Raw genomic sequence first — 17,286 nt, forward strand, 5'->3', positions numbered from 1 at the left:
GTTTTCTCACTTGCGATGAGCATTGGTCTAGCATAGCCAAGCTAGATTCTACTAATCTATTTCCAAGCCGTTCCGACTTTGTACCTTTGGTGTCGACTTATGATATGCCATGAACTACCTGAAAGGATGTCCATAAAATCCAGATTGTTCACGATAACAAGCATGTAAAATGATGTATGTACAGAGATAACATGCAGAAGCCAAGAGAATCGGAGACAGGTTGCAAGCAAATAAGAACCGAGACCATGCTCAAGAGCTCAATGTCAGAGCGGGAGCACATGAATGCATGTGACTTTTCACATGATCTTCAAGTTCTGGAGCCATTTATGCCGAAACGTTTTCAGAATGCAGAAGCCAAATGTAACTCGCTAAAAGATTGCCGGCAAATCTCGAGTGAGCCAGCTCGTCCACATCTATACAGGGAGAAAGGAAATAATTTGATGAGCTGTGACCGTGCGTGGTTGGGATTTGAGAGGGGAGAAGTGATTGGTGTTTGATGGGCCTCAGTGGACCACGGGGTATCAAATGGGATTCTGATATTGTTGTTCCATCTCAAGCTTCAGCTTGCCCTCGTGTTGATAGGTGCTGATTTGCTTTCGCAGGTATTCGTATGTGAGCATAGTCGTCATAGCAGCCGGAATAGCCCGGAACAGATTCGTGCCGATCCCAGCATAGAAGGCACGCCATCCCTCTTCCTTGAGAATTGTCTGGAACGTGCGAATCATGCCATTGTAGCGTGGGCGATTTCGCATCCCATCGGAAGAAGAGATGCCACCCGAACGGCCCCGATCATGCGGGTGATTCAGTCCGCCTCGGAAAGCTATTTCTTCGGGAGATGGCGCCGGCGCAGTGCGCTGCTGTGTTTGGAGTCGAGTGCGCAGGACCTCATGGGGGTATGTGACAGTACTTGCGCAGATCTTGCTAAGGAAAGTGGCGACGGAGATCCCAATCCAGTGAGAGCTGCCCGAATCGGGGTGTTCACCGATACCGTAGCCTGTGAATCCCATTTTCAAATATTCGTAGAGGGGGAATTGGATGGCCACGTGTGTCAGCCCCAGTAAAGCTGGGGTTAGGCCGGAGTAGAAGGATCGAATGCCTTCGATCTGATACATTTTGCGCGCGGCATCCCATGTGCCTGAGTATTGCCATGGCGCGCGGACTCCTTCGCTGTTCTGTTTCAAACTTTGCGACATGAGTCTCGTCTTAATGACCCAAATGGGATTTGTAACAATTGTGGAGCATGCACCTGCAGTGATGGAGGCGTAGCCGCGAGATAACCACCAACTTCCTGGAACTATATCAGTTAGTCAGATGTTCGATTGATGGGTCTGGAAACGGGCATACCTGTTTCATCATAGAAATATTCACGACTGCGGTCATAGACCGCTAGGTAAACAGCCCAGGTTGGGAGATATCCAAGTAACATAGGACCAAGTCCTTGATAAAGACCACGAATACCATCCTCGCGCCAGATTCTCCTGCCGCTACCAATCATCCCACGATATATGGCCCCGGAAGCAACTTCTTGAGCTCCTCCTCTCCGAAACCCACCCTGGGCTTGCAACTTCGTTTTGATGACATCGAGAGGACATGTGACAATACCGGATGCGACGCCAGCACTAGCTCCGCAGAAAGGTGCAATGTAGCCGTTGGGAATCTTGCTGGCAAAGATCTCAAGGCGAGACTTGAGATCGGAACTCGGTATGGGTACGTGGGGAGTATTGTCGGTGTGATGTGACCGAGCTTGGTCTAGGGAGCTGCCCGGAGCGCTTCGGCCGTTGGAAGTCATGTTTGGTGGCCGGCGCTCACGTAGCTTGTCGGACCGTACTGAATCAACGAGGGCCCCCGGACGCGAGCATATCGGGTGCTCGATCCGGAACCCAAGAACCGTATTTCAAAATGAGCTGGGGAATGCGGGGATCCGGTCGAATTCCAAAAATCAGATATGGTGTGAGGGAGATGATATCGAAAAGGAGCGGTTGAGTGCGAAGTTTCTGGAGCCGATGATTACCGAACCCGGTGGTGCTCGATGCAATGTCCTTAATTGCTGTGCAGCACGGACGTGGGCGGGGTTGTCGGAACAAACAAGCTTCTGGCACAAAGCAGGGATTAGAAATTCGTTGTAGAGTCGACAAGCCCCAAGCCCAGTCAGCAATCGAAAAGATGTCGAGAAGGGGTTATGACATAGGAAACCCGTCTGTGAGGTGGAGAGCGCCGATTGACATTCCCACTTGCGGCCTGAGGCACCAATGTCGTTAGGTCACGTGTAATTAACACCTGAGGCATGATATTACCGTTTTGGGACTAGCCGATCTAGCTCCGTTTTGCACAACTTCGCAACATCGGGTCATCTCGTGTTCCAGCCGGACTGCCCTTCAACCCCCTTCACCACACCGTCAATTGTGATACCCGGGATTCAAAATGTCTGCCCCTTCACTCGCCAGTTACATCGTCAAGCGCCCATGGCTCAAGAGCTTCTTGACTCCTCTCTCCCACTGGTACACCGATGCCGCCGGCTACAGGAGACTCGGACTCAAGTAATTCTCACCCACCCTCGACCCGACCACGAGCGATTGAAACAAGCATTGGGGACTTTCCGGGCTATATCGTCATTGAATGGTGGCATCTCTTTTGAATGCGATCGCAGTCATGTCGAATTTGCCCAGGGTTCCCGGCTCTTCGGATATCGCTCGCGACAGGGTCGGATTGAACCACATACTAACCGGTTGAATAGGTTCGATGACCTGATTCCCGAGGAGTCTGAGAACGTCCAGAAGGCCATCAAGCGTCTTCCTGCGAAGGAGGCCTACGACCGTGTCTTCCGTATCCGCCGTGCATTCCAGGTTCGACATAGTCCCCCTTCCCCGTCAAGTCCCCATCAAGTCTAACGACGATGTCAATTGCAGTGCTCCATCTCCCACACTCTCCTTCCCGCCAACGAGCAGATCAAGCCCGAGGAGGTGAGTCCCCAAATCTCAACATCCAAATTTCGTCCTCCCCGCATTAGTCTCCATATCGGCCAATCCTGTTGCACGGATTTGTCACTTTCACCCCGACTCACTTTGACCACATCCACCCCACCTTAATGGATACAATGCTAATAGTATCGATTTCATAGGACGTTGAGTACCTCAGCCCCATCATCCGCGAGGTCGAGAAGGAGGCCCAGGAGCGCGCCGACCTCGACAACCTTGTTGTCCGCAAGTAAGCGGTGCTCGCTTGCTCCATAGAATATGAAAATGGATTGGAAGAGCATGTTTCTGGCATGAAATAGACGCCTGGTGTTTTTCGTAATGGATTGGGTGCCGTTGGCGACCCATGGCTTGGGTGCCGTTGGCGACCCATGGCTTGGTTACGCAGCCTGAGTGTACTGATATTGTACAAATCGATTTTATTCGCGTTTTCGCTTTGTGACACTAGATGATCTTGTATGACCTGGGCTCCCTATGTCCCCGTAGACTGCTGCTTGCCCGCTTACCATGAAGGGTGTGTGTGTCAGCTTGGGCAGCATCGCTAGCGCAGAGCTGCCTGAGACCTACTCGGAGAGGGATAAGTTTCAACTATAAACCAATGACCGAGCAATATATGCAGGTACCCTATAAATACATTACAGCACCTTGGCTTTGTGATCAGTGTGCTAACTGACCAACTTGTAGGCAGTAAATAAACTGCTCTTATCCACCGAGAACAGCCACATCGACGTTCTCAATCCTCCACATGTACCACATGAATAAACTCCTGATCGTGTAAGTAGGCGTAATCAACACCAAGGATCAAACGGTCTCAACATACCGATACGGCGAGAACTTGGCAGCAAGCTCCACCATGTCCTTCTCGGCCATGTATTTGAACTTACCACCTCCTTTACCCTTGAGTTTGCTCACATCACGGCCAACAAAGGCCGCGCAACCTCGCCTGCAGCGGTCAGCGGATTCTAAAGCCTCGACATGCAATTTCAAGCAGGAAGACAGGGCAAGAAAGATCCGGAGAAAAGGCAGACTTACTGTACACCCAAATCACCCGTAGAAAATACGTCGGTGCGTTTTAGTGCGAACATAGCGAACATCTCCACAGACCACTTCCCCAAGCCCCTTACAGCGATCAGCTTTTCAACGAGCTCTTCATCAGTTGCTCTGGCCAACATCCTCGCCCCCAGCTCTCCGTTCGCGAATTTCTCTGCAAGACCCTGAATATACTCTGCTTTGCGTTGCGATAGACCCGCCGTGCGCAATGTTGGAATATCGCACTTCGCAACTTGATCAGGAGTTGGAAACTTGTCATGACGATGTCCATCTGGCGCAACACCATCCGGTAAATCAAACAATGTAAGGAACTTGTTGCGGATAGACTTTGCTGCGGCACCGGAGACTTGCTGTCCAATGATACTGCTGGTCAGACTGTTGAAGGGGTCAATTTCCTCCGCCAGACCGGCAGGCGAGAAAAGCGGACATGGGTGCTGTGATATCACAGTCGCCAAGCGAGGGTCTGTTGCGATCAAGTGCGCCGTTGCTTGCTCAAGCAGCGTGCCCGTTGTAGCGTGGGGCCGTGGAAGACCTGTCTTGCTGGGCGAGGCATCTTCCACATGGGCCGGGTAGGCGTTCACCGTTGATCCGTGAGGGGTCAAAAGGGTTGCGTTTGTTCGGTGGGGATCCACGGGACGGTCGAGGGGAGGAGGCGTCGATGGTCTGAGCTGAGGGTTAGTGAGCAAGGGCTTTTGATCTGTGTCTTGATCTGCTTTGGCTGGTTCCGGAGACCAGTACGATGCTTCTGGTTTTGACTGTGGTTTCTTAGGTTTCACTGCTTTGCGAGGTTTCGTCACTGCGCTGTGTTGAACTCTAGCTTTACTCGATGTTGTCGGCGGTGCCTTGATTGCTGGTATGGATCCTAGCCTCGCTGAGCGCCTGAGCGACATTCTTTCGATATCAGAGAAACGGTCTGTACTTGCAATTGACAAGATTGAGAGGAGAGATGCGGAGTTGGAGATCAGCCCCACACGCCAAGATGGATTACAGAGCAATGCCTGACGCTCACGAGCCAGAAGAATTGGGGCACCCTATTCTTTTTCAATTACTTGCCAGCTACTCGATATAATCAGAGACCAAATTTCTAGTCATTTGTTCCGCGACTTTTAGAAAATGGTACGAAAAGCCATGTGCAATAAGAAACATTTCTAGCTACTTGAAGCCCATTCAATTAGCTTTGGTTCAGGAATTTCCGAGGTGTTTTGCATAAATGTATGCCTATGCCAGGATATTTGCAACCGATTTGCAGTTTGAAGAATAAAGATAATTGCCATCGTTCTGCTCTAAGACTAGGAATACACAGCGCTCGATGTGGGTAGTCACGTGATTGTCTATTAAAATCCGCTTCCCGCAAATTTTTCCCAACCTCTTCCTAACTCACACCTGCCTTCACTGGTTTGTCAAGTGCTATAATGCTAGCACTGACAATTTGTTTTAAACATATTCCCCATTACCTTTGGGCTGAATCATTAACAGGCTATCTGGGAAAAGTTGAGGCCATTGATCAAATATTGGTCCATGGGTCACTATCGACTTTTTTGGCTTTTCCCCCTTGTTTTCCTTTTTTGTGCAGTCAATTACTATGACAAGCTCTTCTAAATTCACATGATGAACATTTCAAGATTGAACTGGGTTGTCAACACACTTTAGACTCCCGGTGCATGATCATTCATACACTGAAAATTCTGACTGAATCTGAAGACGCAAACATTGTTGATAGTTATACTAGATGAGATACATCAAATAATGCTACAAAGTTTTGACATTTGAACAAGATCATGTACAATTTCTGGTTCCAGGTTTATTAAATCTAGAGATGGCCTATAAAGAAAGACACCAAGAAAACAATAACAAAGCTCACCAAGGTCTCAAGGTATCAAGGAAACCCTGGAAAATATCTAGATCAAAGACATGACCTTAGAAGTGCTACCATGCTATACTTTTCAGTGGCAATGTACTCCATAGGGAGCATTTAAATATTAACAGTGATGTCTAATAAAAAAACCCAAGCATGGAATCGCACGCATTTATGAGACAACTTTCATCCTTTACCATTCTGCGCCTTTTCCTCGAGAGCCTGTTGAACCCATGACTCGTCGTTCCTCTCTGATAGCTTTTGTCGCCGTGAAGAAGTAGACCCCGCTGGGGTTTGCATTTGGGCATCTCGCCGGGCAGTTCGAATAGAGCTAAAACAGTAGGAACAGAGAAGCACTGCCATGGTGAAAGCTGCGATTGGTGCATTCAGAGACTGAATACAGTGTCAGAATGGAACAAGATAAGAGACAAGTCATTGGCAGAGCCATGCACATACCCCCGACGCTCTGCCAAGTGTCTTCGAATTTGGCTTTTGTGACATGGCGATTTGAAGGTTGAATCTAGATGATCGAAAGACACAAGCCTGACCACAATTATCTTAGGCTTGATTGAACGCTGTTGCATGTATGGAATACATGGAACCTGGCGGCTGACAGCTGACACCGAAGATCCATAGTCTAGATGTCTATTCTCCCTAGGTGGTCTAAACGGATTAACTGTGATCCGTGCAGGAAGTGTACATGAACACTGTACGGAGTATGGACTGATCCGGAGTAATGTTTATCCCAGGCAGTGATTATTAGGATCAACATTAGTCCGGTCAATCGTTATCAGGGATATCTATTATCCGGATAATCAGCAAATCAAAGTGGGCCCTTATCGCATCACATGTAGTCGACGGCCGTCATTCTCAGGCCGTCGACTTCAAACACATCAACCATGACTTCCGACTCGGCCCCCAAAGCGCCCAAAGGGGGTATGTCCCTTTATGCAAATTTACTGGGAGACTCCACAGATTCTCCAGGGACCATCTCTCGGGCGCCAGTCGTCTTCAAACAGAGCTCTGAACCCGAGCCGCAAGCTGAGGACTCAACTGCCAAAAAGCAACAAGTCAACACTGGTAACTATCGTGAAATTACTTGATCATTGAAAATCGTCTTGTCTCACATCATCCTCACTGGACAGCTTCTCTCCGTTTTCAACCCACAAAAAGACCGCAGCTCGCGTCGCAAAAGGCCAAGGCCAAGCACACTCTACCCAAGACAGCACCTCAGCCCACTCCCAATCAGCCTTCAGTGCCACCCAAGAGTACCATAAGCGACTGGACTTCCAGACAAGACGATGATGAATATTACCTGGAAAATAAACGACCGCGCGGCGGAAGAAAGAAGCGCAAGAAGAACCCCCACGAACCAGTTCACGTTGCTGAGGACTGGAACGCGCCCTATGATCCCACCTGGCCAACCAGTTACCCGGAGTACCGTGATGGCGATGAAAAGGTCCGGGAAGTCCGTGAATGGAAGGACCACCTGTACAAGCGGAAACGTTCTCCAACCGGAGACTCGGACAGTGAGGATGAGCGACCTCGTATGTGCAGAGACATCATTCATAAAAACCACGAAACCTCACTAACTTGTCAGGTCAATTCGCACCCCCAAGCTTTGCACCACCGCCCAACCTCAATGATGTGCCTCCGCCACCACCGGATGATGCGTCTGGGGAGGATGCATTTGCTCGTCGCGCGACTTTAGCCCAACAGGCCGACGATGCACCTCCGCCCGCGGTTTCATCTAATATCCCACCGAAATCATTCGAGACTTTCCAACCCAGCTCCGCAACCATTTCTCGGGCACCGGTCCGCTACGCCCTCCCACCACCCCCAGAAGACATCCCTGCATCAGAAGCTGAACTCGAAGCTGCACTGGCACAAGATGAACAAGATGAAGACCAGGATGAAGATGCGCCTCGCTCAAACCGGCCTGGTCAAAAAGGCTTCGCAGAAAGATTGCTCTCCAAATATGGATGGACCAAAGGGTCTGGTCTTGGCGCTACTGGTTCTGGCATAGCGAAGCCTCTCCGTGTCCAGGTTGAGAAACGTAAGAAGCGGCCAGATTCTGAAGGAGGTGGCTTTGTGACGCCTGCCGGGCGTGGTAAGATCATTGGAAGCAAGACTTCAAGCCAATATGAGAGCAAGTTTGGGCCTATGTGCGAGGTCATCGTTCTTCGAGGCATGCTAGATGGGATTGATATCAACTCGGAGCTGGAGAGCAGCCAGGGGGTGGTCTGATGCAAGAGATAGGCGAGGAGTGCAATGAGAAGGTGGGTTTAGTACTGGCATTGCTTGAAACATTTGCTGACCTCTGCAGTATGGAACCGTGGAGCGAATCTTCATTGATCGCACCGCTGAAGCTCCTGTTCCCGTGTTTGTCAAATTTGTCAGTCCGCTGTCTGCTCTACGGGTATGTGCTTGAATCTACGGCTTGTCGTGTCTGTTTCTGATTTTATCTATAGGCTGTTAATGCCCTGGAAGGTCGCATCTTTAATGGCAACACTATCGTGGCACGGTTCTTTGATCGGGAGAAATTTGATCAGGGTATCTATGTGGACTGAGAAAATAGGTATCCAAGAATCAAAGTGTAAGAATAATATTATTGGTTCACTTCACCGAAAATCTCCTCCCGAGAGACTGCCAAGTCGACCGCTTCTTAACATTCTCTCCATCTTTCTCCGCATCATCCTTCAGAGAAGGCAGCTTTGGACACGACCGTGACCGAAGAAGTCTAGTAGGAAGAGGAATCCAAGAGCGCCAGCGTATACCACGCTCATCCAACGACTCTTCATCCTCATCCTCATCGTCGTCCTCCTCTTCCACGGTTTCAATGGCTGCACTATAATGAACAATGGGCAAAGTAGGTAGGACAACTTCTGGCTTCTTCGCCAGCCCGCCATGATATTTCATCCAGGTTCCCGTCTTTTCGGTGGAATCCGCTGGAACAGAGCGAGCACGAGGAGGGCATGGGGGCATATCCAGAACGATCTCACTCTCAGACATGCCCTCACTATCCGAGTTCCAGGCTTCATGTTCGTCGAACTCGAACGCAGCATCCACGGCTGCCTTTCGGTTCCGGGTTCTCACTGTACGCAAGAGGTTCAGTCGGCTTTCCTGGCTTTTGTGCTTACATTCCAGACATTTTCCCGGAACCGGGAATCTGAATTCCGTTGTACGGCTCTGGATACACTCGTATCCAGCTTTCAGCGCTTTTTGGCATGGGATGGTGGAACTGGCATCTGCGTCGGCATGGAGGCAGAAGCTATAGGACCAGGTGATGAGGTGGCACATTCTGTCGATCAATTGTGGCAGAGATTTAGATACTGAAGCTTTTGCTACTCTAGTTGAGTGAGAATGGTGATATGTTTTGCTTCGTGGGTGGGCGTTGCTCTTTTATACTATGTCTCGGGCCTGTCCATGAGGGTGACGTAGCCTTTATCGACATAATCCTCTTGTTGCGCTTCAAAAGAAACCTCCAAGGTCGTTGTGGAAGATACATACCAGGGTATGGGTTTCATTGGGACAATGCCATTGTTCGACATCTCAAGGAAACTGGCCAGCCAGATAATTGAACAAAGAGCTTCCAGGGCTCATTGCAGCTCAAAGATACATGACAGAGGAAGAAATATGACAAACGATGGAAATCAGAATGTGACTTCTGCATTGTGGATCAAGCTCGGTGGATATACAACTCTGAGTTAACAGCTTCACCTGTGCATCAAGAAAGACCAGTCAGCAACCAAGTAACTTTCAACTTGGAACCATTTGCTTTGATGCCTAAGTCAAAAGGACTTTTCCCACCAAGGCAGTCATAAATACAATCCTTAGACAAACTATGTTGCCCAGGCAAACTGAGGTTGGCGGCTGAAGTTCTTTGAAACATGCTTGGTGTGAAATTGGGTGTGATTCAAGGCCATACTACAGTGGAAAACTTGCTCTTGTGTGGCACTTTAGGATGAGGCACTTGAACAGAGAGGTTGAGAGCAAATACCAAAGCACTTGTTGCATCTGGATGATCTGGATGAGGCTCATTTGTTGTATACACTGTATTACGTAATCACAGATCCCAGAATTCAACTGCAATCACTTCAATGATTGCCTTCTCTATATCTTCTTTTCGGACACCCCTCACTTCCTGCTTCCACCTACCTCAGGACCACCCCCTCCGTGAAGCTCAGCAGTGGCTACATTGAGCCCTTTTATTGCCCCATCTTCCAACTCCGCGCAAGCTCACATTTCCTTCACAACCACCCCCACCTTAAACAAGCCGAGATGTCTCTGTGCCAGAACCGTCTACAAGAGGAGCGGTAGGTTAACTCGGCTCACTGATGAGTCTGCGGTGGCGCACATTCATTGCGCATCTTCCGTTCCGCGCTGACTTGTGCGATTAGAAAGCAGTGGCGTCGCGATCACCCATTCGGATTTGTCGCAAAGCCCGCACGCAATGCCCAGGGCGGCCTCGACCTGAAGACTTGGGAGTGTGCGATTCCTGGCAAGCCCAACACGCTTTGGGAAGGTGGACTTTTCAAAATGAAGGTGGCTTTCCCGGATGGTAAGCAGACACCGCCCTAATGCTATACTCATATTGACCGATCTTCTAGAATACCCTACCAAGCCACCAAAGTGTAAGTCCTTCCACCAAGATACTCCTGTACAAGCTAACACAATGTAGGCAAGTTTGACCCTGCCTTGTTCCACCCAAATGTGTACCCTTCCGGAACCGTGTGTCTTTCGATCCTCAACGAGGAAGAGGACTGGCGGCCCGCCATCACCATTAAGCAAATCCTTCTCGGCATCCAGGATCTGCTCGACGACCCGAACCCCGAGTCGCCTGCCCAGGCCGACGCCTACAACCTGTTCAAGAAGGATCGTCCTGCCTATGAGCGCAAGGTGCGCCAGGTCGTTCGCGACAACCAGCCCAACTAAATCATCGTACGCATCAATGGTTTCGGGGTGACTTTCCTATTTTCGTTTCAGCATGGGATACCGGGGATCTGGAGATCATGCATTTTCTTCTGGCGAGGCGAGCATCTTCGCTTTTTCTACCGCAAGCATGGCGTTTTACACCACCCAATGGACGGCGTTCTCTGACTTAGGGGCAATCAGATTCAATGATATCCCGCACCAAGCTCTTAATCGGGGGACTTGGTCTTTTTACATTTTTTATCAGAAGGAATTCGTAGTATGTAGAGACTTCATCTTCACTTTCACTCTTGATGTACTATGTCCCAAGCCAGCTTAAGCAGGACATCCACATGAAACGGCAGACAAACGCAGCCATGGACGTTACTCGATGGGGGCGGGCTATAATTGATCATTTGATGAAGAATGGGGCTGGCCCCACTGCTGGTTCCAGACTGGCCATGCAGGTGCGACTCAGATCGACCAAGCTGTAAGCCTGGTTGGGAAATCGCAGCCAAATCTAATACACCACCTATCGTGCCGCCTCTCAACTCAGGCGTGTGGATCATCAGCGTGGGCTTCAGCCAACTGAACGATTGTATAGAAAAGATTATTCTCGGGATCGGGGCATATGGTGAAACCAGGCTCATGAATCTTTACAGAAGCTGACATCGTGCTTAAATTACTTGGGCTTTCATTGGCTACATGATAACATGTAGGCATCAGCTTAACTCCAGGGCCGTCATTTTACTTGACTAGCCCAACACCCCTGCACCGGAACAAGAGTATCCGGGTCATGTCTTATCTATTGGCCTCATACTTGAAGTTTGTTGAGGAGTTATAACCCCATTCCTGTCAGCAAATATTTCTCCAAGTATATTCGTGTATTTTTTACTCCGTACAGATCCTTTGAATAGATCAAAGTCTTTCAAATTGAACGATTTACATCCGTACTGGCCCCCCCGATGCCAATCTCACTGATCATGTTCCGAATACGATGAGCGTCCCAGCACTCTTAGGAAGTTTCGCTCTTGCGACTTTGATTGTGATCAGTCTCACTTCAGTTTTCTTGAAAGGACATAGTTCTAGACTGTCTCGCCAGGACAAGATCCTCACGGGATGGTTTGTCTTCTGTATGCTTCCTGTGAACATTTAGGGGACCCTGCTGACTTGTTCAAGCTGGGTGTATTCATCTTATTCTCGAAGGTTATTTCTTGTACAATCACAGGACAATGCCTCGCATGGAAGACCTGCTTGGACAGCTTTGGAAGGAATATGCCAAGTCTGATTCTCGATACTTGACTGTGGAGCCTTTCGTCCTTTGCATGGAGACAATTACAGCCGTATGTTAGGCTGTGGATGAGATATTCCTTGATACTGACATGCTATAGTTTGTATGGGGACCAGTTTGCTATCTGACAGCATGGATGATCATCGTCAAATCCCCATACCGCCATCCAACACAGATGCTTGTTTCCATGGGACAGCTCTATGGTGACGTTTTGTACTATGCGACAAGTATGACGGAGGATTATTATCATGGGAGATCATATTCTCGTCCAGAAACCCATTACTACTGGGGATACTTCATTTTCTTGAACACATTTTGGATAATTATTCCCGGCTGTGAGCGTCTTGTCCTAATCTCCTGTTCAATGGCTAATGCTCCTAGTTTGTATCTATCAAAGCTATCTGGCGACTGTCAGGGCATCTTACAAAGTCCGTGATGTCAAAAAGACCGACTAAATGTATAACCTTATAAAAGCATCAGAGGTACCGGGTGTCCCCCAGATGGTTTAGCTTGGCGAGCCCTTGGGCAGACAAACACGCCTCACAGGGTTGGGATAAGAAATTGAATCGATGTCGTTGCAGAGTTGGTTTAGATGCACATGAACTCAATATCCAGATATAAACTTTGACCTTCACCTGGGCAATTCTGATCCAATTCCAGCCACATTTCCAGGAAATTTTGACCTGGAGGCTGCAATTGATATTCGAAGGTTGTGGCCCTGAAATTCTTATCTTGAGTCTCGAGTTGTTGGATTCTTCTCCAGTGCTAGCTTCAGTGTGATAAGCGTGCACGTATATTATGACATAAGATCACTATGATGAGCTCGATGAACCGAAGATTATCATACGCATTGCATACCTACCTAGGCAGTAGCAACCTTGAAGGTGTACAAAATTTGGTTTGATGCATTCATTTCTTCGGAATATAGATGAGAGCAAACCGCGTATTAAAAGCCAACTGAGCCCTGGAACCTTCGATCGCAGTTAATTGACAGCACGTTAAGGGTTAAAAGTACTGTGGGGCACTACATTTAGATACATTTACCTCCAGGACTCACCTATATTGTCTCAATACATTAGCCGGGTGTGTTTATTCAGGGTATTTCTTGTCCATGGGTCAATTCAAGGTCTTGTTAAGCTGGATTAGGGCTTTTGGCTCATGAAGCCAAAAGTTGTGGATCCATCATCATCCAATCCCATGTGGTGTAGGGGTTATCATCGCTCGTTTTCAGTAGAAAGTTACTTTCTATAGTACCGTGCAGACCGGGGTTCGAATCCCCGCATGGGAGAATTTTTTGCACGAGCCAATTTCCCACCTACTGGAAACTAAATTCTCATTTTTTGTATGTACGGAGTACGGAGTATGGAAGAAGCAAAAAGTAATGAAGGCAAAAGAGTGGAAGGGAGAAATAGGGCAGGGAGCCTTTACCTAGCCTTAGGACCTCACGTCCAGCCTTGCGATAACATGGTATTACTCCTTTTAACGGAGTACTTGAATTGAGACTAGGTCTATTATTTTAAATAGGGGAGTATGATGTTGATTTTCTAAGATCCGATTAATGGAGGGTTTGGTTGTTCATAAGACTTGACCTGGGCTGGATGGAAGTGTTGCTGCTGGAAGGTGCTCTGTTGTTGGGTTGCACTTCCCCTATGTATCCATAAGATGGCTCTTTCCCTATTCACATCCCATGTGGTGTAGGGGTTATCATCGCTCGTTTTCATTAGGAAGTTCACTTCCAAATGTACCGTGCAGACCGGGGTTCGAATCCCCGCATGGGAGCTCATTTTTTTCTTTTGGCACTCGCGATAGGCACATTTACCTCACGACTCGTGGTTTGAATGCTTTTTTTTAAATAATTAATTGTTTAAAGATTCTGGATCCAGAAAAATGTCAAATGAAGACAACTAGGCCCAGGTAACATCTGATCAGACAGGTAAAGTTATGGGGTCAACCTCTAACTATGTGCCACTGACTGTGCTCACGTACTTTGTGCAACCATAGATCGATGCTACCGAGACGGGTTGGTCATTTTTGAAAAATCACATATATGGAATTTCGACTGGTTCAATCTATAATGACAAGAGAATGATTGTAATCTATGGATCGCATGGGCTTACAGTGTGAGCTCATGGTTGGGGAACGTGGATTCGAGGATTCGAGGATTCTCGGCTTGTTGCATTTGTTTCATTTTGATGATATATCCGGGTCTACGGCCTGAGTAGCCCCTTCGGAAATATAGTCTTAGCCACAGAGCATATATTGGAGTATCAACCATGTAGGTAAGTCCACTTTCTTACAGCCCAAGATTAATACAGTCAAAATCTGCCTCGCTCGGTATCTTCCGAGGTTCTGGTTTCCTGGGTCCCCGCAGTAAAGTGGACGGTGTTTGGCTATAATCTAGTGGATGGAGATCATTTGGTCAAAGACAATTGTGAATCTTCGACCCCTTGCCATCACTATTGAGGCACAAAACCGTCAAGTCTATAAAGTACACCGGACCAAAGGGCTTGGCTAGGGCTACGGAAAAGTATATAGACCACAATCACGTGACAAGAGGGACCAAGATCGGAGATATGCATGAGCACCATTCCATGAAGTGAAGACTAGACAAACAGAGAAAGAATAAAGAAAAAGCTAAGCAGCGAATGAGTAGTGAGAGAATGTAACAAGAAAGCCCAAAGCGGTTGAGAGGTTATCTTATCGGTGAGTCAGTGATTGCCGACATCGCCCCTCGCCCCGCCAAGTGCGAATTGAAAAAAATCGCCGGGTCTTCCCCGTATACAATTATTAGTCAATTGCTCCTCCCTTCTCTCCATCCTCCTTCAATTGATCTTCGTCCCCCCATAGAATCGTCAATTGCCCATCATGTGTGGAATTTTCGCGTGCCACCAGTGCGTTCTATCTTTTTCATGCCCCGCGCTCTAGTGGGATGTTCATAACGGAGTACACATGCTAACTGACTCAGTCACCCCGATGTGCAGAAGTTCAAGCCCACAGCTTTGCGCATGGCCAAGGCGTAAGTATTTCAGCATCTTATCCAATTATCTTCAACCACACATCCTGCAGTTTTCGCTGACCTCTCCCTCGATTATAGTGTGCGTCACCGCGGTCCCGACTGGAGTGAGTCACTACCCGAGGCGCAAACCTGCGCGGTAAATTTGGAGGCGACGGAATTAACAAATGTTGTTTGATAGGCGGAAACTTCTGCGCCGAGAGCACCAGTGAGTCCGCAGTGCAGTAATGGATACTATCGACGTTGCAAGCTAACGCAAATCTCAGTCCTGGCCCACGAGCGTCTGAGCATTGTCGGCGTTGGTAAGTGGATTCTATGGTCAATTGGAATCGAAAAGGTATATGTGCCTAACACATTACTTCAGACTCTGGTGCCCAGCCCCTTGTCAACGATGACGAGACCCTCGCCCTTGCCGTCAACGGTGAGATCTACAACCACCGCACCATCCGCAAGAACCTTCACCACAAGTACAACTTCAAGACCCACTCCGACTGTGAAGTTATCATCCCCTTGGTACGAGTCAATTGCCTATATTCTTTGAACACAAGCTCATTTCCACCAGTACGAGGAATACGGCCTCGATGCCCCCAAGCACCTCGATGGCATGTTCTCTTGGGTCCTTTGGGACAAGAAGCAGGACCGTGTTGTTGCTGCCCGTGACCCCATTGGTATCACCAGTTTCTACCTCGGCCGCTCTTCCTCTACCCCCGGTGCTGTCTACTTTGCCTCCGAGCTGAAGTGTCTCCACCCCGTTTGCGACGACATCATCGCCTTCCCCCCGGCCACGTCTACGACTCCAAGACTGACTCCCTGACTCGCTACTTCGAGCCCAAGTGGTGGGACCCTGCCAGCGTTCCCTCCACCCCCGTCGACTACAAGGTTGTCCGCCACAGCCTGGAGAAGGCTGTCCGCAAGCGTCTGATGGCCGAGGTCCCCTACGGTGTGCTCTTGTCCGGTGGCCTGGACTCCAGCTTGGTGGCTTCCATCGCCCAGCGCGAGACTCTGCGCATGGCCGAGGCTTCCCGCAAGGCTACCCAGACCGCTGAAGACGGCGAGCTGGTTGGCGTCGATGACGACAACGAGCTGTCCACCGTCACCACCTTCCAGCAACTGCACTCGTTCTCCATCGGTCTTCCCGGCGCCCCGGATACCGAAGCTGCCCTTGAGGTTGCCCGTTTCCTTGGAACCAAGCACCACCCCTTCACTTTCACTGTCCAGGATGGCCTCGACGCCCTCTCCGACGTGATCTACCACCTCGAGACCTACGATGTTACCACCATCCGTGCCTCTACCCCCATGTACCTGCTTTCTCGCAAGATCAAGGCCATGGGTGTCAAGATGGTTCTGAGTGGTGAAGGTTCCGACGAGATCTTCGGTGGTTACCTCTACTTCCACGCTGCTCCCAACAAGGAGGAGCTCCACAAGGAGACCGTCCGCCGTGTCAAGAACCTGCACTTGGCTGACTGCCTGCGCGCCAACAAGTCCACCTCCGCCTGGGGTCTTGAGGCCCGCGTGCCTTTCCTCGACAAGGAGTTCCTCGAGACCTGCATGGGTGTTGACCCCCAGGACAAGATGATCACCAAGGAGCGTATTGAGAAGCACATGCTGCGCAAGGCCTTCGACACCACCGATGAGCCCGAGACTGCTGCTTACCTTCCCGACAAGATCCTTTGGCGCCAGAAGGAGCAGTTCAGTGACGGTGTTGGCTACAGCTGGATCGACGGTCTCAAGGACGAGGCTGAGCGCCAGGTCACTGATGAGATGATGAAGAACCCCAAGCCTGAGTGGGGCACCGATGTCCCTGACACCAAGGAGGCGTATGTTCAATTTCTTCTTCCCGACTGATCATTGCTGACTTGACTAGATACTGGTACCGCACCATGTTCGACGAGCACTTCCCTCCCTACTGTGCCGGTACCGTCGAGCGCTGGACCCCCACCTGGTCCAAGCAGACCGACCCCAGTGGCAGGTGAGTTATACAGTCTACCGTTCCTAAACTTCCCAAGCTGTTACTAACATCCCCCACAGAGCCATCTCTTACCACAACAAGAAGTATGACCAGGCCGAGTAAAAAGTTGTCTCGCGACACAAAAAGGATCTGAATTTTATTTTCTTTAGCATTTTTCTGTTGGGGATATAGCACAGGATAGATTGTATATACCCTGATATCGATATACGTTGGTATAATGTTATG

General features: G+C 49.2%; 9 protein-coding genes across 9 annotated transcripts; 5 read left to right on the plus strand and 4 right to left on the minus strand.

Moving 5' to 3' along the window:
• Positions 1–521: 521 nt before the first annotated feature.
• Positions 522–1,789, minus strand: N7506_009088 (uncharacterized protein; the record flags this gene model as incomplete). Its single annotated transcript, XM_056958381.1, has 2 exons — positions 522–1,294; positions 1,345–1,789. 2 exons carry the CDS (start codon positions 1,787–1,789, stop codon positions 522–524), a joined length of 1,218 nt encoding a protein of 405 aa, XP_056807771.1.
• Positions 1,790–2,421: 632 nt separating this feature from the next.
• N7506_009089 (ubiquinol--cytochrome-c reductase subunit 7) lies at positions 2,422–3,208 on the plus strand (the record flags this gene model as incomplete). Its single annotated transcript, XM_056958382.1, has 4 exons — positions 2,422–2,537; positions 2,735–2,843; positions 2,907–2,960; positions 3,119–3,208. 4 exons carry the CDS (start codon positions 2,422–2,424, stop codon positions 3,206–3,208), a joined length of 369 nt encoding a protein of 122 aa, XP_056807772.1.
• A 466-nt stretch (positions 3,209–3,674) lies between these two features.
• On the minus strand, positions 3,675–4,912 carry alkA (DNA-3-methyladenine glycosylase II; the record flags this gene model as incomplete). The annotated part of the gene is made up of 3 exons (XM_056958383.1): positions 3,675–3,738; positions 3,793–3,915; positions 4,005–4,912. 3 exons carry the CDS (start codon positions 4,910–4,912, stop codon positions 3,675–3,677), a joined length of 1,095 nt encoding a protein of 364 aa, XP_056807773.1.
• A 1,151-nt stretch (positions 4,913–6,063) lies between these two features.
• Positions 6,064–6,378, minus strand: N7506_009091 (uncharacterized protein; the record flags this gene model as incomplete). The annotated part of the gene is made up of 2 exons (XM_056958384.1): positions 6,064–6,270; positions 6,334–6,378. The coding sequence occupies 2 exons, from the start codon at positions 6,376–6,378 to the stop codon at positions 6,064–6,066; spliced, it is 252 nt and encodes an 83-aa protein (XP_056807774.1).
• A 398-nt stretch (positions 6,379–6,776) lies between these two features.
• On the plus strand, positions 6,777–8,447 carry N7506_009092 (uncharacterized protein; the record flags this gene model as incomplete). Its single annotated transcript, XM_056958385.1, has 5 exons — positions 6,777–6,957; positions 7,023–7,424; positions 7,478–8,118; positions 8,204–8,296; positions 8,349–8,447. The coding sequence occupies 5 exons, from the start codon at positions 6,777–6,779 to the stop codon at positions 8,445–8,447; spliced, it is 1,416 nt and encodes a 471-aa protein (XP_056807775.1).
• A 46-nt stretch (positions 8,448–8,493) lies between these two features.
• Positions 8,494–9,177, minus strand: N7506_009093 (uncharacterized protein; the record flags this gene model as incomplete). The annotated part of the gene is made up of 1 exon (XM_056958386.1): positions 8,494–9,177. One exon carries the CDS (start codon positions 9,175–9,177, stop codon positions 8,494–8,496), a length of 684 nt encoding a protein of 227 aa, XP_056807776.1.
• Positions 9,178–10,158: 981 nt separating this feature from the next.
• On the plus strand, positions 10,159–10,812 carry N7506_009094 (E2 SUMO-conjugating protein UBC9; the record flags this gene model as incomplete). The annotated part of the gene is made up of 4 exons (XM_056958387.1): positions 10,159–10,193; positions 10,278–10,438; positions 10,488–10,511; positions 10,559–10,812. The coding sequence occupies 4 exons, from the start codon at positions 10,159–10,161 to the stop codon at positions 10,810–10,812; spliced, it is 474 nt and encodes a 157-aa protein (XP_056807777.1).
• A 1,208-nt stretch (positions 10,813–12,020) lies between these two features.
• N7506_009095 (EXPERA domain-containing protein) lies at positions 12,021–12,534 on the plus strand (the record flags this gene model as incomplete). The annotated part of the gene is made up of 3 exons (XM_056958388.1): positions 12,021–12,131; positions 12,180–12,414; positions 12,461–12,534. 3 exons carry the CDS (start codon positions 12,021–12,023, stop codon positions 12,532–12,534), a joined length of 420 nt encoding a protein of 139 aa, XP_056807778.1.
• Positions 12,535–14,944: 2,410 nt separating this feature from the next.
• Positions 14,945–17,163, plus strand: N7506_009096 (asparagine synthetase B; the record flags this gene model as incomplete). Its single annotated transcript, XM_056958389.1, has 10 exons — positions 14,945–14,970; positions 15,045–15,095; positions 15,174–15,199; positions 15,274–15,300; positions 15,359–15,394; positions 15,457–15,605; positions 15,655–15,878; positions 15,944–16,909; positions 16,957–17,061; positions 17,121–17,163. 10 exons carry the CDS (start codon positions 14,945–14,947, stop codon positions 17,161–17,163), a joined length of 1,653 nt encoding a protein of 550 aa, XP_056807779.1.
• Between the last annotated feature and the right edge of the window lie 123 nt (positions 17,164–17,286).

Source organism: Penicillium brevicompactum (genome assembly GCF_028827555.1).
Source record: "Penicillium brevicompactum strain IBT 35665 chromosome Unknown utg000006l_segment0_segment0, whole genome shotgun sequence".
In the NCBI taxonomy this organism is placed as follows: Eukaryota; Fungi; Ascomycota; class Eurotiomycetes; order Eurotiales; family Aspergillaceae; genus Penicillium; species Penicillium brevicompactum.